The following is a 24,227-nucleotide window of genomic DNA, read 5'->3' as shown; positions in this document are numbered from 1 at the left end:
TTGTTTAATAATAGGAAGCCTTGTGGATACCCATGCGAGCTGGTAATAATATCAGCTAGGAGCAAATTACAGAATATAGGGGTTAGGATATGCTAATATGCTGTATATCTTTCATTGGTATTACGGAGAACCTGCATGCACATCATTCAAATAATCCATCTTGGATAACACGTCATCAGGGGTCGCCCTTTGGGTTTTTCTTGTGTGTGTGACCTCTCTAAGCCTCCACTCAGAAGAACACTCATCAGACAATTGCAGCTGGAAAGGTTCTGTAAAGGTCACGCTGCGACGGGCGATCTAGCACTTCCAATTAAACTACCTGCTGGAAGTTAATATCTGCACCACTTCACCTTTGGTCAACATAACTATTGAGCTAGAGACACAATTATTTTTTGCTACATCTTTGTCATCCATCAGCGGTTCTATTACGTTAATGCGTCATGTTTAATTATTTTTTTTTTATCTCTTACGTATACCCTCATTAAACAGCTGCCAATGAATTAGCAATACAGTGGTTTGCATGTGTCCTCTCACTCCCCTTTGTACATAGCCTAAAAAGGCTTGCCCTATAATCTCTATGATTGAGTAATTTTACACCACCACTCTCGAATGACCCTTCCCATCTGTCCACTGGCTCCGTATCTCTGTTAGAAGATACGGCATGGATTTTGCGGATTTCAGCTTCTGCGCATTCGCTGGATCAGGCATCCGCACAGGGACGGAGATTACTAGTGCATTCGGATTGATCCATCCTTCTGCGCAGCACATTATCTGTGAAATGGGCGTTTATGGTCAGTAACTGGGAGGTGATCATGCAATTGCATGTAACTCTTCTGTCTCCTGGGATTGTCATGGTGCGACAGCCAACTTCTATGCTCATTCGCAACATGTGGACGAAGATGGGGCGTCTGTTTCAACTGGATATTTTACACCCAGCGAGGGGCTGGTGGAAGTCCAGATGTAATGATGACAGCTGCGGCAGGTGATGTACAAATAGTGGGTGGAATAGGCTCCCACATGCAGTCGCACTGATTTTTACTATATGGAGGCAGATCCTTGTATTACCATACTACTGTAGTAAGTCCCTGAAACACCTGGATCTCTTAGACATTCTGATAGGAATCTGAATATCTGTGTGATTGTGGCACACATCAGTGGCGTCACTAAGGGGTACCAGCGGCACCAGGTGAGACCATTCCGAAAGAGTTACACCAACAAAACAGTGCTGATCTGCTATTTGTGGGTCGTTTCTTCGGATGGTGTCACCAAATATCACTGCAGCGGTGATGTATGACATCCACACTGTGCTGGGAGAGGCTGTGGGCTTCCCGGCAAGCCCACAGCGTGACGAGGACAGGGCGTGACACACGGTCATGACTGCAAAATGGCACACACATGCGTGACGGGTCAGCAGGTGCCGCACCAGTTGTCACTAACCATTGTGACGCCTCTGGCGCTCTTCAATAATGGCATTTGCTGAATAAAAGTGGTTTATTAAAATAATAATTAGATTGGCCTTTCTCTGTTGTTGTAAATGCACAACACGTGTATTTATTTAGCTTCTGCTGGTATAAAAAAAAAACCCACACACATTTTCTGTGCAGTGGTAATTTTTAGAGTGATCATCACCCAGTTCCTCCAATGTGACCGCTTGCAGAAGTAAAGTACTTTTCGTGAAGAAATATCATTTTAATGAGTTGGAAATGACTTATAAAGTGTATTTATTTGCTACATGACACAGTGCGTTTTGAAATGATCTATAAGCGACCAGTTTTTTAAATTGTACGGACTAGCCGAAAAAAAAACACGGCTTACTACTGTTTAGCCGCGATCTGTAATTGTTAGCCGTTTGATCCAGAGTTGCATTGTAACAAAGAATAATGGCTTGCCATATCTCCGTTTTACACTGGCACATTAACGAATGTAATGCAGCTCGTAAGATAGTAATGCTCAGCACATAATGGCTGCTATAATTGCCTGTTTTCAATCACTCCATTGCAGCCTCCATTCTATCATCTTTCCAGAAATGCAGCTGATCATAAAACTGTCAAATAAGGAAATAAAATACACACAAATTAAAATTTTTTAATGAGTTTAATGCCTAGGCTCAGAGTCCCAGTGCCCAACAGCGAAACCGTACAATTAAAATCCAGACCTCATCTCGCATGATCTTCCATGAACGTGTTAGATACAAATCACAAACCCTCTTATCACTTATTGGCCTCAGCAGAGATGCACAGTTTTATGGCTATGTCCAGGGAGTACTTTGTAAGCTTATCAGACGATGGAGGAATACCCTCAGCGTAACGCTGCTCAGTCATTACCGGATATTACGGCGGTGGCGGTCCAGTGGCCTAGGGTTCATTTCTGACCAGTTTGGCTGCTAGGTTAATTGACTACTGACTCATTTGGACCAGCTGTGTGTGTGTGCGAGTGCGTGCGTGCGTGCGTGCGTGGTTTTTTTTTTTCAGTTTTCAATTTTTTTTTTTGTTAATGTAAAATTATTTCCCATGTTAAAACACTGTAGAATATAGGGTTCAAAAATAATCCAGTGTAGAAAGTAACACATTGCGACCCAGAGATTGCCAGACCAAGCGGCTGCTCCCAAATCATCGGGCATTTAACATTAAACACAATAAACATATACAGTGTATATCAAACTATCGGCGCTGTGTCTGTCCCACATATAATAACTACAACATATATATTATTGAAAGTCCGTGCAATTGAAGTCGTTATTTTTCAAACTTCCATACATCTCCAGAGAAAATCCATATGTAAAACAATAAGCATATAAACAATGTATTGGTAATAATAATATCCTAAACAGAGACATGTAACAAAGCTTCTAAACATGATAAATCGTAGAACCAATCAGGCTGTAGCTATCATTTCTCTACCGCATCCTAGAAAATGATTGGTTGCTATAGGCAACCCCACCACAATTTATTTGTAGAAGCTTTAGTTAATCTACCCCATTAGTGTGTATAACGCATCCCGAATAGGTCAGTATAATAAAGAATTTAAGACTGATCCGGGATGCTAACATTAGTTATTGAAGTCAATGCAGGCCTCTCCAAAGATAGACTGTTGTAGGGGGAAGCCGCCAAATGTGAGACAGAATTTCCTCCCCTCCACAATGGGATCTCCAGCATCCATCAGAGGAGCTTGGGAAATATTCCTTGTTGTAACCACTTGGGGAGTCTATACACTGTGACACAGTTAGGTTAGGGGGTCCCTCTCCTGGGTAGAGGACTCCTTCCTTACACACACACACAGCAGCAGGGAAGCAGCACACCAGTCTGGATGCAAGTACAAGCTGGTCGGCGCCAGTCTTTATTGTACAATGTCAGAAATAACATAAAGAAAACATAAACAAAAATCCTAGCCCTGTCGGGGCACTAACTTCACAGGTAGTTCCCTCACTACCAGAACCTGGCAGGGCCTAGTGCCCTCACCAGCAACAAAAGCACAGCACAACACTTACAGTTTAGGTTTTCAAGTGTCTCTGAGCAAACTCCCTGTCTGCTTTCCCAGGTGAGACAATCAGCCCTCAACACACTAGGCTTATATTGGCCACTCTCAGGTGGAAACCTTAACAAGCCTGTTACCAGGCTGCAAGATCCAAAACCTGGAGTGGCCGTGGGTGGAGCCCTCCCTCTCCTCTCACCCATAACCCCCAGGTCCCAAACCGGCTTTTCAAAAAGCCGAAACTCAAGCCTGCTACACTGCAGACTTTCTCCTGGGGGTTTAGAACACATAAGACAGGAATCTGGGACAAATGTACCTACCACAGACCACTTTACCAGTGATCCTATCACAACACCTATAGAACATTTTATCGCATACTTGTGCTTCTGTTTGGAAGTATTCACCAAACAATGTGACCAGTCAGAAGCGCACACTGGGCAGCTGCCAGAAGATAATCTTCCAGCAGCCAATGGAAGCGGGACTTCCCTGCCCCTCCTCATCCCTCCACCCTCCCCCAGTGTCTGCTGTGCAGCCAATCACTTCTGATACGGCAGCACCCCGGTGTATACCCGGGAGCTGCTCTGAGGGGCAGCCACGGGGGAAATGCAATGTTGCAATGTTCCGATCATTAATGGTACGATATATCTATCACTGATATGTTAAAAATTTATATTAATGTTATGTGTTTTTTTTTTTTAATTTTATATTATTTCAATCAAATCTAATAAGTAGTAAATAGATGTTCTTGACCTAATTCAGTCATAAAAAAATAACCCGAGGGCGCCAAATGAGGAAGTCTTATACGGACGAAACGCGTCTGAGTTGGACCTTGTGACATAGGCAGATCTGATGTAATCGGCATCGGGACCGCGGGGATTTTCTCGGTACATGTGGAGGGGAGATGTGGAGAGTGTACCTGTATTGAGCCGGAGCCTGGTTACTTCTCTATTTTATTTACTGTTGCGAGTCTTGATATTATAAGTAAAAGTTATTATTAACTACTTCACTATTGTGCGGCTCCCGGTTTTCATTTCTATATACAGATTTGGGCCCTGGGGAGAGGCTATGGTGGAGAGCAGCTCATCAGTGAATAATGGTGCTGGACGTTGCTATTAAAACTTTGGTCCCTTTTGAACATTTGTGGCGCAAAACGACTATTATCTCATATATAGAGAGAGAGAGAGAGAGAGGCGGCACTCTGGATCCACAATAAAAAACTCGCGCCAGTCACTGTTTCTTCAACATTTCAATTTGTGTTTTCATTATATATATGTGTGTATATAACTATATATATACAGTATACTGTATATATATATATATATATATATATATATATGTATATACAGATGTGTCGCCAGGCGAATATCCGCAGTTGCATACGCTACGCACTGCGATCACACCATGCATTCCTATGGCGGCGTGGGGGCGAAAGCAGTGCGCGTATCCGGACACAAGCTTCTCACCATGCGTGGCCCGATTTTCTGCGTACGTAGCAAAGATGTAGCAGGGCACATCTGTGTGTGTGTATGTGTATGTATAATTGTGTATATATATATATATATATATATATATATATATATATATCAGACCTACTGTGTATTAGCCATACTTGCCGACGTTCAACTCCCTCCTTCCGGGAGGGAGCTGAATGCCTGCATTCTGTAGGGGGCGTGGCCGGGCTATGATGCTGTTTTGGGGGCCGGCACAATTGCGTCATCGTGGCCCCGCCCCCTCTTCACAATGCCGGAAAAAGGCATTGTGAAGCAGGGGGCGGAGCCACGATGACGCGATTCAGCGCGAATCGCGTCATCGGGCCCCCGGGCAGGGGGGGTTTTACTAGTAGTCTGGGGGGGTAGGCGGCAGCCGGGAGGCTTGCCTGCCTTTCCGGGGGGTCGGGATCGGCACCGGATATTCGGGAGATACTATTATTGTTACAGATCCTAGGATACAAAGAACAGTGGAAACTTTTCACCTATTAAGTGGATTAACTGGTAAAGAAGGACTTCCTTTGGAATATTGGTTTACATGTAGAAATAAGAAGCGCAGAATCATATATACATAACTTTCTTTTTTGCATGTCTTTTTGGGTTGTGGATGTACATCTCGTTGTATATTGGCTGCTAGCAGATTTTATTTCCTTACAGCGCACCATTTATCAGCTATTTTATTTCCAAATCGGGAGGGTAGGCAAGCCTGGTATTAGCTTGTATGATTGAACTTGGAAATGTACTGTAAAGTAAGCTTTCTAAGTACGTGTCAAATCCCAGACAACACACAGCAATTCTTAAATCTAATTTCACCCATACAAAACCTTATCTCCCTACTTCTGTTGATATCATTCAATGCTGAAAAATAACATGACAACCATCCTTGAGTCTATTTGAAATATATCCTCCTCATGTTTGGTGTTCTTCATGGTCATATTCTATCATCCATTTTTGTTGTCTTACTGTATACAGTATATTAATAATTAATATATCAGCCAAATTCTCCAGTGTAGACTCCAATGAGGCAGTTACTAATGAGCCCAAAATAATATAATGAAGTGCCTGGTACACCTGAATGAAGTTAAGTCTGAAGCTTGTTGCAGTTTGTGGAATATATTGGTGTTTATAAATAAAGGTTAATAGTAAGAACAGGGTGTTTCACTCATTATTGGCCCCAAAGTTTTTCTTATAACTTTTAAAGTAATTGATGTAATTTAGTGAAATGTGACGCAGACATACCTTGGTCTATGAGACACATGAGGAAGCCATAAACATTTTTTGAAGGTGTTCGCCATTTTCAACCAGGCCAGCTGTTCACGCATGCGCGAATTGAAGGCCAGCTGTTCACCGCCCTAGTCAGCAGCGCAGCCCAAAATTCAAATAGGGGAGCTGCACTAACTGCCAGGCAGGATGGCAGTGAGGGTGGCAGTTGGTTGCCGTTCCCCTATTTGAATTTTGCACTGCGCTGCAGCCTCACCTCTGGAGCTGTCACTGCTGGTCAGTAGGTATTCCTGCTTCTGACAGCGGTGTTGTGTACTGTGGTGTCCATATTCATCGTGCTTGTGTGTGTTGAGAAAACACATTCAGTGGGAAATTGAGACTGTGACTCCCAATATCTTGGTTAATGGGGGGTATCCACCTAGCGATTTAGCAAAGCGATTGCATGATAACGACATCGTTATCGTGCAATCGCTTGCAAATCGCGCATGCATCGGGCATGTTTTGGTCGGAAGCGACCAGCGATGCGCATGCCCGCTGGTCGCTTCTGACATCCGACATCGCCCGTACATGCAGGTCAACTTGACGATCTGGTCAGGTTCAGCATGTGCGGGGATGAGGGACGTGCTGGGACTGAAAGAGTGATCGTTCAGTCTAGGCACATCACTAGCTATACAAACTACAGCACAATTGCAATGTCGTAATCGTGCTGTTGTTTGTATATCTACAAGTGGATACCCCACTTTACACCTTCCATAACATGGAGCGACGTGTTCAAGCCGGCCTGGATGCTAATAGTGAACACTTTCAAAACTTGCTATAACTTCCTCATGTGTCTCATAGACCAAGTTATATCTTTGTCACATTTCACTAGATTATGTCAATCATTGTAAATATTATAAGAAAAACTTTGGGTCCAATAGTGAGTGTTAAACACCCTGTTAAACACCTACACCTACCTGCTGCTGACGCCTTTGTCTGTCTATCTTTTATAGAGTTGGGCGTCGGGAACATGCGGATCCGTATATGGAGGAGCTCAATCCAGGAAATGCTTCTGAACCAGATGGACGGGGAACTGGTTAGTTACATACAATTACATATATGTTTTGTTATTATCTATACATACCCTAATTTCATGCGCAATTTTCCAGATATTACTGTAGCACTTGTCAACTATAGAAGACTCTAGATGAGGATTTAAGCGTAAACACTCCTGTTCATTTCATTCTGTGGCTGGCCATTATGGTTATACTCTTCTGTCATACATCTTGGGGTGGTCACTAGCTGTAAGTACTGAGGGCCTCATTTACCAATGAGTTTTGTCATTCACGAGTGCTAAAAATCATTGTGTATGATAAATGCTGCTCCAGCCAATCAGCTCCCAACTGACATTTTTCCAACAGATGACACTTGGTAGCTGATTGGCTGGCACACCATTATCATACGCAGCGAGTGATTAAACGTGTTGATAAATGAGGACCTTTAGTGTCATAGGATTGATCTCTTCCTTGTCTTCCAATGTACTTATGTGATCCCTTCACTCATCTTAGAGATTTTCTTCGCACCACGGTGTCATATATACTATTACATGATTTTAATTTATATGTAGTATTTGTTATAACCAGAGGTGTCCACATAAACTATTACCACATTAGCCCCAACCAAACCATCTCAGTTAGCGCACAGGTCCTGTGCGGCTCGGCTTGCACTGAGCATTTTTTTTCAGGTCTTTTTCGATCGAATGTGCATCAAAGGGCCGTATTCAATAGCTGGCGAAAAGCCGCGATCGGTGGAAAAATTTCACAGATGACGTCATTTCGCCAGGCGGAAAATTTGTGCCCGATTCAAATGCAAAGATTTTTTGCCGGTGCGAGAAGTCTGCGCCTTGTAACCAGCGGAAAAGATTCGCCAAAGAAAGCAGGCGAGAAAAAGTGCAGAATTGGGGTTTTGGGGTGCAAAGTTGCGGAAACACCCCTGCAGCCTTGGGACAGTCCCACCAAAGATAAACTGCGTACATTTAAAAAAAAAAAAATACTTTAGAGCACCCCAAAAAAGTTCTTTAGTTTTGGGGGTGAAAAATACCAAAGTTGGGGGACAAACTTCTAAACTAGCAAAATAGACTTCAGGGGGTCCCCCAAGTATGCCCCAGGTGTTTTTTTGGATTGCAGGTCATTGAAGGTGCGTTTATACGTTATTTAAAACCTCACTTTAGCGATTTTTAACCATGCTTGCACCTATTTTCAGGTACCCCAAATTTGGTGGAACTAGTTATTTAAAAAAAAAAACAACAACTGCTAAATGCTATTCTTCACCACTTGTGCAAAGACGCTAAATAGCAGCTATTGAGACCATCCAAGTACCCCAAATACCTTCAGCAGGGCTATTCGGGGGTATCCCCCATGTCAGTGCATCTTTTGGGGGGGTGTCAGGCTGATTTCCCCATTTTTGACAGGACTTTCTCATCTCCAAGTTTCGTCGGGACGCGTTTTATCGTCCTTTGCAATTGAATAGGGCGAATAGAGGGGATGCGCGCCATACTTTTCTGGAGCCCAAACAAGCGATGTAGGCGGAATGTACACCAGGCAATTGAATACGGGCCTTAGTCGCAATGCGATGCAACAAAACCATTTCACGAGACTGCACTGATTCATTTTTTATGCAATAATTGTACATCTCTGCGTGCAATGGAGTCTGAATATGTATTTGAACTGCTGCAGTTTGATGCAGTGGCCGCTGCCTTTTTCCACGCCAAATGTGCCGCACCATCCGATGCAGCTCACATTTGCCAGGCTTCTCACAATGCATGTTCTACTCATGTTAATTGTATGAGGACGCATCTGTAAATGAGGAATCAGTAATAAAGAACTGACATGTTTATTTTTATTACAATATATTCTTTTAGCATACCAAACGGGGTCACTTTTAAAACGTAAATTCGTATGAAAGGAAATTATTAGCCCATTTCTGTAATACTAAATTATTTTCATTAGCTACCTGAGAGCAGGCTTAGTAGCCTATTTATTAATCAATGCATTTTAGCCTCAATTATTACAATTTCTTATAATATTTATCATATTCTGATGGCCACTGTCTTCAAACCATCTAGCCTTCAAACATTCCACAAATGAAACTTACTCTGAATAAATTCAAATAATATTATTTACCCAAACAACAACACACCACAAAACACCCCAAATGCCCTTTTTAATCCCATTTACCTCAAAACTCCTCTAATACCTACCACTTGCCCAAAAACACCTCCATTCACCACCTTAAATTGCCCATGCACCCAGACTCCATACAAATCCCGCAACTTACCCCTAGCTGAACGTACGAGCTACAATCCGCTACTAATTCAATGACTGATAAAGTCCTGCCTAGATATTCCTTACTGTACTTTAATAAAATAAGTAGGAATGACTCATTCTAGGTGTAAGGGAACAAGGGTAGCCACTTCCCTGTGTCTTATCTGAAATGCACTGCTGGTAATTAATGATTTCCCTGGGTTGTGACGAGGAGGAGGTCATGTTATTTGGAGAAGGTCACATGGTGTGAAAGTCAGCTGCTTTGTATACAAAGGGCCTCATTTATCAATGAGTTTTATAATTCACAACGATTGACAAAACTTGTTGTGTATGATAATGGTGCTCCAGCCAATCAGCTCCCAACTGTCATCTGTTTGAAAAATGACAGTTGGGAGCTGATTGGCTGGAGCACCATTTATCATACGCAAGGAGTTTTAACACTCGTTGTGAATTATAAAACTCTTTGATAAATGAGGGCCAAAATAAGAAAAACTCACTGAGCTTCACTTGTGGCCCGAGCTGTTACTCAGTTAGAGCTGGAGCTGTGGGTGAAGCTTGGTGGGACAAAAATTTTATAAATAAGAGCTGTGGTAATTGGGGCAAAAGGATCAGGATCAATAAGGTATAAACTAGAAAGGTTCCCCTGGGTTCCAGATGAAGAATCTGCGTGTCTCCGATAGACTTTGAGCTGTTGCCCGACACTATACTAGATAGTAAAAGTATAACGTGATGTGATAATCTTCTTGTGTTATTGTCTGTAATTAAGGGCCAATTCATCATCGATAAATGGCCCGATAACCATGCGGAAACGCTGATATTCAGCAAACTCCAAAAACTAAGTTTTCGGAGTTTGCTCACGAGAACAAGCGCCATCTTCAGACGGCGCTTGCACTCATAGCTCCGCTCCTTCCTATGGGGATCCCTTCGCGCCTTCTCACGGACTCCCCGGCGGCTGTGCGCATGCGTGACCTCATGTCACTCATGCGTAGCCGGGACGACAAGGAGGAGGTAAGTCACGCAGCTACATTTGTAGCTGTGATACTCACCGAGGGAACAGCTGCTTTTTGGAGCAGCTGTCCCCGCACCGGAGCAGTGATGAATACGGCCTCCGATGATGAATAGGCCCCTTAGACTTGTTGGATTGTACAGCAATAAACTTTTTGAATGGTAACATGGCAGGATTAGGAGCAATCATAGAATCAATTTGTCTAAAAGAATGGTTACTTCATCAGTGTATATTGATGTCTTGTAGCTCCAAGGTAGGATCGAAACTTCAAGTTGCAGCACAGTCTTTAGCTTCTTCTGGCCTTAATTAGTGCTGTAACATCGTTTTTCACTTCACTTTAAATTAATCAGGAAGCCACTCCGTGCTCAGCATCCTCCCTCATTCTGTATCTGTTACTGTATTAAAGGCAAACAGAGAGACTGTAGTTATTATTGTAAAATAGAAAGAGACAAATATATGGATAAATCTGGAAACTAGTTAATACATTACAATCTACTTGGCTTATATTTCTACACCAACACGTTTAGGGGCCTATTCATCACAATCAGCATTTTTAATGGGGTTGTGAGGAGAAGATAACGGACAGGACGCAGCAACATGAGAAATGCTGTCACACCCCGAAAACGTGGGTGTGACCGCATTTCTCCTATGCACCAATCCTCGGAATGCGAATCACTCCAAGGCTTCGATGCGATGGTAACGCCATCTTCCTACTCCCCGCTAGGGCACCTAACACTTGGTTGCTTCCGCCCTGTTGCTTGTTGAGTGCTATAATCACTAACGCAGCAATGTTTATACACCATGTCCTTGTCCTGCATTGTATTTTACTACAAGTCTTGGAGTGGTGTTATCCTATAGAAGCCTATGGGCCTCTCTCCGCAGAGTGCTGTGTGTGCATGTGTCATTCTGTGCATGTGCAGAATGACACCAGAGGGACTTCTGGGTGATAGACATGGAAGTCCCTCATTCGCAAAGGATCGCTCTTACCAAGAGAGCGGCCCTTTTCTATTTCCTTCACGCATACCGGTGTAATCAACGCCAGCATGCATGCGAAGAGCGGCAGAATGCATCACATTCTGAATGCGATGCATCATGCATCCCGCCCAACGAACTAAAGGCCTGATTCAGAGATGGACGCACACAGCAGCTGTGTTTTTGGACGCAGCTGATGTGCGAAAATATATAAAAGCATCAGAAGGCATCTCTAGCAAAAAGACACCCACTGCATGCTTTTGTGAGCCCGAAGGTGCAGCGTTGGATCATCTAATCTGGCCTCTCTGATTCCTACCTCTAGCCACTCCAATCTGTCCTCAAAGCTGCTGCTCTGCTCATCTTCCTCTCCAAATATTCTACATCGCCCCCCCCACCCCCTCTCCTACAAGCCCTCCACTGGCTGCTCTTCCCCTTCAAAACCCAATTCTAGGTTCTTACACTCGCTTACAAAGCCCACACCCAATCCTCTCCCTTTTACATCTCAGACCTCATCTCCCTTCACTCTCCTGCCCGCCCACTTTGCTCAACAAATGCACGCCGCCTCTCCTGAAAACTTATTACTTCCTCCCACTCCTGCCTCCAAGACTTTTCCTGTGTTGCTCCCAACCTCTGGAACACTCTCCCTATCAGACTCTCCACCTCTCTATAGATCTTCAAACGGGCTCTCAAGACCCACTACTTCATGGGTAAGCACGAGGACTTGGTAGTCCTAAATGGCCACGTCTGCTGTAGCAAAACTTAAACTGTCTAACAAGGAGTCGTGCAGGTAGTTGCCGTTCCTCGCTATGGAAGAACTGGGTACATGAGTTTGTAACAAAAAAAGAGAAGGGTGTGAACCGCGCTAAATATATCTAATGAATACACTGGTATATATAAATGAAAAGCACAAATAATACCTTGTTCAGATCAATGAATTAAAACATGAATAGTAATAATATTCTGTCAAACATAAACAATGAATATTCCATATGACTTGATCGATATAATCAATGTATTTTATTCCTCAAAATATAAAAAGTACATTTATTGGTGTGCACAAGGAGGTTTAAACATATCTGGTATGTAAACATACACAGGCACAGATAAAAAGTATATGTAAAAAGAGATCCTGAAATCAAGAATCTCTAGGTATAGATGACCAATTCCGTCCACAAGATGATAATTATATTAAAAATCTCTAAGAAAGAGTAATAGTCTCAATCCAAATGGTGGTGCCAATTTGGTGCCAACAATCACTGGCCTATGGGTGTCTCCGGAATAATGTCCAGCTATTATATTAATTACCAGACTCGATAGAAGCGTCCACAGCCCGGGATAGGTGTAGAATTCCTGCACTGGCGTGCTGACGATCTAAACAGAGGCTGGAGAGTGAAGAAGATGATACCGGTCCAGAAAACAGTCCAAATGTCCCAAGTGATGTATGCAAAAAGTGGGGAGCTAAACGCGTTTCGCTGTGGTAGGACCCACAGCTTCCTCAGTAGCGTCTGGTAATTAATATAATAGCTGGACATTATTCCGGAGACACCCATAGGCCAGTGATTGTTGGCACCAAATTGGCACCACCATTTGGATTGAGACTATTACTCTTTCTTAGAGATTTTTAATATAATTATCATCTTGTGGACGGAATTGGTCATCTATACCTAGAGATTCTTGATTTCAGGATCTCTTTTTAGATATACTTTTTCTGTGCCTGTGTATGTTTACATACCAGATATGTTTAAACCTCCTTGTGCACACCAATAAACGTACTTTTTGTATTTTGAGGAATAAAATACATTGATTATATCGATCAAGCCATATGGAATATTCATTGTTTATGTTTGACAGAATATTATTACTATTCATGTTTTAATTCATTGATCTGAACAAGGTATTATTTGTGCTTTTCATTTATATATACCAGTGTATTCATTAGATATATTTAGCGCGGTTCACACCCTTCTCTTTTTTTGTTACAAGCCTTTGTTGGGAGTTGACTACTCCATTGAACCAGCTGCTTGGTCGTCAGCGCCAACTGATCATCCCCTTCCTTTTTCCCTTCATCTTTATATGGGTACATGAGTTTACCTAATTTTGTATTCATGCAAAAAAAAAAGAAGATGATTATTTTAATGAGATTAAGGGTTGGAAGGCACATTTTAAGTGTAATTTAGTGCCTGGGAGAATGATGCACAGTCTTTTTTTCTTTCTGCAAATAGATTTTCTTTACCCCCTCTTGTGTGGCTGAACATGTCTTGCATTATAAATGACATGCATTTGCGTCTTTTGTAGAAAAGCACATTTCTAGGTACACGCCCATCAAAATAAAAATAACATTTAAACACAGATAAGTGAAATGTGTGATAAATACAGTCCCAATGTCCTCTCACACGCATTGACAATTTTTAGACATGAATTAAGCTATAACAAGCAGTGTTTTTGTTTCTCTGAGGGGACTGTCCCACTGACTCCAATTTTTACAGCAATTTAAAAATGTTTTAGGGTTAGGGCAAGGCAATTGGTAGCCTAGCACTAAGCACGCCCACTGGGTGCGTGGCCAAGCCACCTATAATGCAGACACCTGCATGTCCCAATCTGGGGTTTGTAAATGTTGGTAGGTACCCTTTCTGTTTTTAACACTTATTACCATGTCAGTAACTTAGGTGAACCCAATCATTGACATGAGAATGAGATAGTTTAGACTTCTAGGCTAGGGCCTGGCTTGTGTACATATCACATGTTGTCAGCTATCCTATGAAGTTTCAGGGGTGTATTAGGCTTTATAAGGCTTTGGTTTGTAGATCAAAGTCTCTTGTTTGCTGTCTTCCCACTCCCCCCTCTGCCCTTTTTAATCGGTCATGGATTTTTGCTGCTTGTTGGCTAATTTGCGGCAGGTGAGAATGGCAGGTCGTCAATATGGGTGCAATAGTTTGTTTGGGTGCGCTTTAAGTTGGGTGCATTCCCTTTCCTTGGTTGGCTGTAAACATCCTGATGAGGGCATCGTCATCACCCTACCAGGTGGGTAGTCCAGTAGAAGGTGAATGCTCCTGTTGTGTTATGATTTGTGTTTGTGTATCTTGGTTGGTATCTGGGGCATAGGAACCAGAGGGGGGGGAGAGGGGGCAGTTGCTCCCCCATGATTTCTGTTGGGTGGGCAAAGGCTGTGTTTTGCCCCCCCCCATGAACTTCTACACTAAAGCGAATTGGGATGAATTAAATTAAATGGGGATGTAGCGATAATAGCTTTATTTGAACTCGACAACTGTTGTCGTTTCTGTTTACCGAAAATTAAGTTATCTTCATGTTTGTTCTATGTACATTTTCTTCTTGCAAATGCTTTTTTTTCTTTTCTTAGAAGCCTCGCTCATTTTCCTATCACAGTTAATGACTATGACAAAAATGTACATTTCTAAGATGAACAATTGAATGTATCTATATTTCTAACAGCTATTGTACTAATTGGCAGTTAATTTCAATAATAATATTTATTTAATAATGTACACTATAAATACAACCCCAGAAACACTGACGTAAAATAACATAGGACTGGGAGTCTTTGTATATCTACAGTCACTGTTACAACTGTCGTAAGACGAGATACCAAACACGAGGAAAAGGGTCTCCAGGCCCTGCAGTAGTCCTTGGCCTTTTGCTCCCCCCCCCCTTCCCCCATGAAAATATTCGTTCCCACGGCCCTGGGTGGTATCCACCTACATTACATGTTGTATGTTATTGTGCTTTGTTGGACTGCGTTGATGCTGGCTTTTTTTTTCTTAACTATATATATATGTCGCGGGTAATGATCGCAGGTACCGGTCCATCACGACCCTTTCCACGATCTGTGGTCCCGTCAGCGTCTCGGGCTGTAGCCATTTTGAGGACAGATGGACGAGGTCATGCATCTGTGAACGTGGAGGCTTGTCCATATGGAACTCCCAGCAGTGGACCCGTTGGGCACAAACAAAGGTGGTGACTCCCAAGCGAGTTAGGATCTCCTGTTTTAGTTTTTTATAGTCCTTGGCATCAGCCAGGCATAAGTCGAAATAGGCCTTTTGTGGCTCCCCAGACAAAAAAGGTGCCACCAGACTTGCCCACTGCTCCTGGGGCCAACTCTCCCTTTCGGCCGTTCTTTCAAATGCGGCGAGATAGGCCTCCACATCATCGCCCGAAGTCATCTTTTGGAGGAAGTGACTGGCTCGTACGGAGTGAGTGGTGGTGGGAGGAGCAGTATTAACATCTCTGGGCTGGGCGACCAGGTGCTGTACCACCTCTATGGGACTCCAAGGACACAGTGTTATTTCCACACTCACAAATTGGGTGTCTGTCCCTTTAATTTTTAAACGGAAAGTTTTCCTCTCGCTGCAACTTCAGTGTGTGTGGGTGCCCGCATTCTCCACCATATTGTGACACAGTTAGGTTAGGGGGTCCCTCTCCTGGGTAGAGGACTCCTTCCTTACACACACACACACAGCAGCAGGGAAGCAGCACACCAGTCTGGATGCAAGTACAAGCTGGTCGGCGCCAGTCTTTATTGCACAATGTCAGAAATAACACAAAGAAAACATAAACGTAAATCCTAGCCCTGTCGGGGTACTAACTTCACAGGTAGTTCCCTCACTACCAGAACCTGGCAGGGCCTAATGCCCTCACCAGCAACAAAGCACAGCACAGTACTCACAGATAGGTTTTCCAAGTGTCTCTGAGCAAACTCCCTGTCTGCTCTCCCAGGCGAGACAATCAGCCCTCAACACACTAGGGCCCTCATTCAGAGCCGTACGCTCTGAGCAGAGCGCACGCTCTGAATGAGGGCCGGGCTCCATTTTCATGGAGCGTCCTCCTGGACGCTCGTATAGCTGTGGGTCACCACCCACAGGCTATACGAGCGTGCTTTGTGATGGCCGCGATGGTCGAGACCATCGCGACCATCGAAATTGCGAGCCGGAGCCTGCGGTTGAGGTTTTCAACCGCAAGCTCCGGAGTGATTTTGGCTCTATCAGAGCCAAAATCACTCACACTGACATCACTAGTGATGTCAGTGGGCCGGCTTCTGACGGGAGGCGTTCCCGTGAGAACGCCCCCGTCAGGGAGGCACGCCCCCGGCACGCCCACCAAAGGGGGCGTGCTGTCAATCAACATTGACAGCACGCCCCCTTTGATCGGGCACAACGAGCGAAGGACTTTCCTTCGCTCGTCGCGTCTGGCGCATGCGCACGACGGAGCTCCCTCCATCGTGCGCATGCTCAGTGCATAACATCGACCCACTTGCGAGCGGACAGCCGCTCGCGAGTGGGTCTGAATCAGGCCCTAGGCTTATATTGGCCACTCTCAGGTGGAAAACCTAACAAGCCTGTTACCAGGCTAAGAGAACCAAAACCTGGAGTGGCCGTGGGTGGAGCCCTCCCTCTCCTCTCACCCACAACCCCCAGGTCCCAAACCGGCTTTTCACAAAGCCAAAACTCAAGCCTGCTACACTGCAGTCTTTCTCCTGGGGATTTTAAACACATAGGACAGGAATCTGGGATAAATGTCCCTGTCACAGACCACTTTACCAGTGATCCTATCACATATCCCCCCCCTTTGTTTCGACCTATGGGGCGGAACAACTGAAGCCCCCAAACAATGAACGCGTGACAACGCGTCTGCTTTAGACAACAGGCCCCCTGGCCTGTGTTCCACTGAAAATTTAAAAGTTTGTAACGCCAAGAACCATCTCGTAATTCTCGCATTACTGTCCTTATTTTCGGACATCCACTTCAAAGGGGCATGGTCAGTGATCAATTTGAACTTTCTACCAACCAAATAGTACCTGAGAGCCTCTAACGCCCACTTTATGGCCAACGCCTCCTTCTCCACTGTGGCACCGGGTAGGCATCGAATTTTGAAACACTGTTTAACTTTCGGAAGTCATTGCAGAAACGCACACTCTCGTCGGGCTCTGGAATCAACACAATGGGACTTGACCACTCACTATGTGATACTTCAACAACCCCCAACTCCAGCATATTTTTAATTTCTTTCGACACCGATGCTCTTGGTGCTTCTGGTAACCTATAGGGCTTTAGATTAACTTTAACACCTGGGTCAGTGATGATGTCATGTTTAACGACCGAGGTCCTCCCAGGTACGTCAGAGAACAGCACCCTATTTCTGACCAGAAACTCCTTGACCACTCGTTGTTGAATTGCCGACAGGATTTTTGCCACTGTCACTTCGGGAACTAAGGGCCCTGGATTTACTGGAGGGACTCGGACGGCCGACAGTACCGTTCTATCTTTCCAGGGTTTTAACAGATTTATATGGTATATCTGTTCCGGCTTTCTTTTCCCCGGCTGGTACACTTTGTAATTGACCTGTCCCACTCTTTCTAAGATTTCAAAGGGGCCTTGCCATTTAGCCAAAAGTTTATTTTCCACAGTGGGAACCAACACTAACACTCTGTCCCCAGGAGCAAAGCTGCGTAACCAAGCATTGCGGTTGTATACCCTCTGCTGTGCTTGTTGAGCCTGTTTCAGGTGCTCTCTCACTATTGGCACCTCTACAATAGGCAATGGAACTAGTGGACCCTTAAAACGTGGTCTGGGAGCATGATGCTGACACTCAGGGCAGGATAAATCCTGACACATTGCCATGTGGGAATAGGACAAAAGACTATCAGGGTCTACGGGTTTACCATCAACTACCTTTACATTCTTCCTGGCTTTTACCAAAGTAGGGTCTTTCAACTGCTCCACGGCAAAGACCTCTTTTCTGACCTGTAAATCAGGCAGACGATCCACTGGCCCAACAACACTTCCCACCTCAATGGGAGGCACATCAGATGGCGGGCCACCGTCACACTCCGCATTCTCTAGTTCGCCAACCATAGTAGGAAAAGGGAATAACTCTGAGTCAGAAGAAACTCCCTCCTCCACTATATCGACAACCTTCTCAAGTGGACCGGGGTTGTTCACTTCTGGAACAAAACGGCTTTCCCACAATTTCCAGAAGTGAGCAAAGTCTCTCCCCAATATTGCATCGTACATCAGACCAGGCACCAAACCCACAGAAACTATAGCAGAGCCACATGCTGTCTCGACGTTCACCTCGGCAGTAACATAATATTGATTATCCCCATGTATGCAGGTCACATCAACAGTTTTCCCCTTATGCCTCAAGGGGTTCACCAGCTCAGCTTTTAGAAGTGTCACCAAGCTACCAGAGTCTAACAGTGCCTCTACTCGGTTGCCATCTACAGTGAGTACACACATGTGCTTATCAGTCTCAGCCTGCCGGTCAGCCGTACAGGCTGTCTGTGCAAAGAAAGACCCCCTGCGGTAGACATGAGCAGTATCACATTGCATAGGTTCAGTTGTAAGTGAACAATTAGCGGCAATATGGCCGAAGCCACCACATCGGAAACACTGAGTCATATTAATGTCTAGTCGTTTACGGGGCAAGAACCTTCCTGGCCTGGCAGGCCTGTCTCCAGGTTCTACACCCTCAGTCTTAGGTACATTCCACCGCCCAGCACCCTTCTCCCCTGGAACAGTCTTACCAGTGTCTGTGGGAGTTCGCCGGTGCGCCATCGGGGCTTGGTGGGGCATACTCCTCAGCTCCTCAGCCGCCACGTACCTCTCCACTAGCTCGACCAACTGGTCCGCGGTCTTAGGGTCTGCATGGCTCACCCACTTGCGCAGAGTCGCGGGTAATGATTGCAGGTACCGGTCCATCACGACCCTTTCCACGATCTGTGGTCCCGTCAGCATCTCGGGCTGTAGCCATTTTGAGGACAGATGGATGAGGTCATGCATCTGTGAACGTGGAGGCTTGTCCATATGGAACTCCCAGCAGTGGACCCATTGGGCACAAACAAAGGTGGTGACTCCCAAGCGAGTTAGGATCTCCTGTTTTAGTTTTTTATAGTCCTTGGCATCAGCCAGGCATAAGTCGAAATAGGCCTTTTGTGGCTCCCCAGACAAAAAAGGTGCCACCAGACTTGCCCACTGCTCCTGGGGCCAACTCTACCTTTCGGCCGTTCTTTCAAATGCGGCGAGATAGGCCTCCACATCATCGCCCGAAGTCATCTTTTGGAGGAAGTGACTGGCTCGTACGGAGTGAGTGGTGGTGGGAGGACCAGTATTAACATCTCTGGGCTGGGCGACCAGGTGCTGTACCACCTCTATGGGACTCCAAAGACACAGTGTTATTTCCACACTCACAAATTGGGTGTCTGTCCCTTTAATTTTTAAACAGAAAGTTTTCCTCTCGCTGCAACTTCAGTGTGTGTGGGTGCCCGCATTCTCCACCATATTGTGACACAGTTAGGTTAGGGGGTCCCTCTCCTGGGTAGAGGACTCCTTCCTTACACACACACACAGCAGCAGGGAAGCAGCACACCAGTCTGGATGCAAGTACAAGTTGTTCGGCGCCAGTCTTTATTGTACAATGTCAGAAATAACACAAAGAAAACATAAACGTAAATCCTAGCCCTGTCGGGGCACTAACTTCACTGGTAGTTCCCTCACTTCCAGAACCTGGCAGGGCCTAATGCCCTCACTAGCAACAAAGCACAGCACAGTACTCACAGATAGGTTTTCCAAGTGTCTCTGAGCAAACTCCCTGTCTGCTCTCCCAGGTGAGACAATCAGCCCTCAACACACTAGGCTTATATTGGCCACTCTCAGGTGGAAAACCTAACAAGTCTGTTACAAGGCTAAGAGAACCAAAACCTGGAGTGGCCGTGGGTGGAGCCCTCCCTCTCCTCTCACCCACAACCCCCAGGTCCCAAACCGGCTTTTCACAAAGCCGAAACTCAAGCCTGCTACACTGCAGACTTTCTCCTGGGGATTTTAAACACATAGGACAGGAATCTGGGACAAATGTACCTGCCACAGACCACTTTACCAGTGATCCTATCACAATATATATATATATATATATATATTCTGTACATACAGTACATGTGTCTTTATTATTATTATTATTATTCTTTTGTTGAAAGTGGAGTGCGCTACTGTTCAGACTTCAGTCTTCCTGTTCTTCAGGGTGGCTTCATGCCCTGTCCCAAGATGGCTACTGTGATCACTACTGAGCACGTGCAGGGGCCATCTTGTTTTTACTGTGAAGAGTGACATGGTGAGAGAAAGAAGTCTCATACATAGCTCCTAGAGAGAATCTGGTTTATACCTGGTTATAAAGCTGCTCCAGCATCCCTGAACCTCTACACGCTTAGATGGGGGGGAGCAGGCACTAATTACCCGGGCCCAGGTTTGCTGGAGGGGCCCGGCAGGGGCCCGGTTTTGATGCCGCCCCCCTCCCACTTACCTGAGAGCAGCCCAGCACACGCTGATGTGTGCTGGGCTGCAGTGGGAGACTGCTCGCTGCTGTTCAGTGACTGGTGAGCTGTACAGAACTCCGCTCAGCTTCATTACCACTGTCCATGTAACAGTGAGTATGGCTGTACCTACTCTACTGTACTTCAATAAACCAACACCACTGGAATGTGCTTACAGGTCTCTTCAATAACAACACCTGCACAAACCTCATTTCCAACATATTTAAGTGATGTGCACATTGCTGATAGAAGGTTTTAAAGGAAAATCAGATGTACTTTGAAAATCAGGAGCTAAGTTATCAGTGAAGCCAAAAGGGCACTAATGACTAATCCTTTGTGCACAGATATCAAGGAAGCTGTATTATAAATGTGACTTTAATGAGGTGCTAAAATTACAGAGCAGCGCAGGGATGGGAACTTATTATCAAAATGAACGACTTTCTGGCTGCTTGGAGAATATCAATACAAAGATACCTTGAAGCATAATGGAAATTGGGGACTCAGCACCTGATTGCTGTGGGACTCATCATATAGCTCCTGATAGAGAACTGGAACCTGCTGCCCACGTTCAGCGTCTCTGCATATGGTAACACTGCCGGTGATTCTTTAGATGTACCATCGCGTCACGCGCACCATCCACTATGACAGGTGCAATTTGTTCATCTGACCATGGCCTCTATGCCTGCGACTGTGTAGCCTTTTTCACCAACATAACCGCCACACTCCCATTTTACGCCCACTGAGCTGACCATTATTGCGTGCACTACAAGCCACCCCCCAGTCACCGTCCAGGAATGCCCATCACTCTGCTGCCCCAATAATCACGTGAAGATTGGCATTGCGTGCGGATTGCCCCCCACTACACACTTTTTACCATGGTAATCTTACTGGTTTTCAACGAAGATGGGGTTTTATCATATTTACAGATCTAGCCGCCCTCATCGTTGCCGCAATGCACGCGCACAGTATCATGCATCGCGGCATAGCAGAGCTCTCGCGGGGCTGCGACTAGGCGCGCCCGGTGTTCTCCCCATTGAGGTCTATGGAGTGCGCCATAGATGCGGACATGCGAGTTGCGCCATCCATGTCGCAATGCGCTCGCATCGCAGCATAGATGAGTGTGGCTACATCTGTATCAAATGCTTCCACCAGCCGTGGTTCATGCAGAGTATCACCGGCAATAGCAAATGCTGGGGGTCTCCAGCAATAGCTTTATGATGAGAAGTACCACCACTATCCTCCGATAATCATATAAATTCTCAGGATGGTAGCTGGGCAGTAAGTGAACAAAAAAAATAAAGCAATTATAAAAATAAAGCATATTTTCTACAAGTAAAAATATATATTTTTTTGTATTTTTCTTACTTTTAATAAAAAAATTATTATTAATGTTTTATGGACTGGAAGCCCAAGTCCTCTTCTTTCAGTGCTTCCAGCCAGTATCACTGGGAAACTGAGTGTCGGCTTCCCAGGGGAACTTTTATTTATAAACAAGTAGTTTAGCAGACGAAGGCCGTATAGGTGTCAGAATAAATAAGAATCCTGCGTTTTTGCTGATTTGGCTGTCTTGACAGCCTTGTTACTAGGTAGATTAGTAATTTAGTGGTCAGGTGGTTGGTTATCTGGCCAATGGACCAATGGAGTGAATTGTGGGATTGTTTGAGTATTATGTATATAAGAGGTGGTTGTGCATGTGATCAGCCTTTTTGTCATTTTTGGAGTCCACCCTCCCGCCCAAAGCTTTGTTGTGCTAACTTTTTCTTCCTGATTCAGGGAAGGCGCAGCATGGTGGGAGAACGCTGCATCTAATTGGCTTTATTGTGGCGCAAGAGAGCGTTGTGAGGGCGCTGGAACTCGATGTATTATGGCGAGTTTGTCCTTCTCGTACAAGGGGACCCGAGCGCTTTTGCACAGAAGTGCTCGGACTATGCCCAGGAGGGAGGCGGGACCTTCACAACGTAAGTGCGTCTTTAGGGGGAGCGTTTCAGCCGTTCCCCGTGTATGTCTCCAGCTGGAAAGCTAGAACTGAGTATGCAGCGTCTCCTGGCCACCTCGGTTAGGTAAATTATTTAATTGATAAATAAAAGCTGTGACCTTGTAGCCAAGCTGTATTTGTGGCTGTCTCTTTATTTATTAGATAAGCTAAGTGTTAAGTTTAGTTAGGATGTTTAAGATATTAATCGGCAATAAACCATTTGAGGTCTTATTGAATCTATCCCCGATCCGTCCTTATCCCGTAACACTCCTGGCTCCCTCCTTGTCCCCTCCCAGCTATACTAACCCCCTCCCCATCCTTTCTTCCCCTGGTGGTCTATCCCTCTTCCTCGCTGTGGTGGGAGCCCCTGCTCTTGGACATATAGTCGTTATATAGATTGTGATGATACAAGATTTTATGTCACTGTGATAAGTGCCAATGGAAAATCTATTTAATTTAACAGATTGGGCTTTGATTTGTGATGGGCCCAAAGGTCTTGCGCCTGCGTGCTTCCGAAAGTTATCATGTAGGTGCTGCCTAAATGCCGGACGGACCTCTTGAGTCTTAGCGGCAGGCTGGGATAGTTACAGGCCTGTCAGTATTTGTAAATCATAAGCCAATTCTCCATTGTTCTTTGTGGCACCAACTATTAGGCACCTCTGCTTTCTGCACCTAATGAATAATACAAATGGGACTTCAGCTCCAGAGTAAGTTTATGCTGCTGGGATCTCACCTCCGGAGAATATTCTGCCCAGTCTACATCTTCAAAACAAGTAGATCAAGAATAGCACAGCTCAAAGCAGCTCTCCAGGCCTCCCACCTGTCTGGTTTTCCAGGATCACATCATTCTACATCTGCCAGGCAGTGAAAGGACTGCATTTCATATCTTCTTTTCTTTCTTATCAACTCTGTGCTAGATTTAACTATTTCCTTCTTTATAGAAGACACCCAGCACACTTCCACATACGTTCCATGGCCTGGACCTACACAGTTCCGGTAAACACCCTCCCCTGCCAGCACCCGTACCAGCTGTCATCATGGCTTATGATCTTACGCTACCTAGCATATTTTTATTTTTATAATTTTTTTTTACTCACTGCAACATGTCTTTTTGTTGTTTTGTGTTTAACTTTTAGGATTAACAATTGCTGTTGCTCTGAGCTACCTGACAACAAGTACTGTAATCATCAATAACCAAAACCATACAGCTTTAACACAGCTTCATTGGTTGTAAAGGGATAGCCTATTATCCTAAAACCAAACAAGGAGAACAAATATATTCAAATTCTTCCAATAAATTCAACCTGAAGCATGTTCCTTCCTCCAATAAATCCTGCTGTGCATATAGTAGATCCCAATATAAAATACAATACAGCGGAGACGTGTTCTCCCGGTCTGTTTTTTTTTTATAATAAAGTCTCCATCTTTGTGCTAAGGAGTATTATTGAGTATTTTTCAGCATGTGAAGATATTTGTT

At 44.7% G+C, this 24,227-nt stretch overlaps 1 protein-coding gene across 1 annotated transcript in view; it reads left to right on the top strand.

Moving 5' to 3' along the window:
• The window catches only part of CRTAC1 (cartilage acidic protein 1), an 822,281-nt gene that overhangs the window by 733,502 nt on the left and 64,552 nt on the right, over window positions 1–24,227 (top strand). The window contains exon 9 of the mRNA XM_088482771.1: window positions 7,172–7,254. Within this exon, the coding sequence (XP_088338897.1) occupies window positions 7,172–7,254 (83 nt within the window). The remainder of the gene's footprint in view (window positions 1–7,171; window positions 7,255–24,227) is intronic.

This window comes from Taudactylus pleione, unplaced genomic scaffold, assembly GCF_031769625.1.
Source record: "Taudactylus pleione unplaced genomic scaffold, aTauple2 ptg000292l, whole genome shotgun sequence".
In the NCBI taxonomy this organism is placed as follows: domain Eukaryota; kingdom Metazoa; phylum Chordata; class Amphibia; order Anura; family Myobatrachidae; genus Taudactylus; species Taudactylus pleione.
Note: the sequence above shows the minus strand (reverse complement) of the source record. Positions and strands in the feature narration are given on the sequence as shown.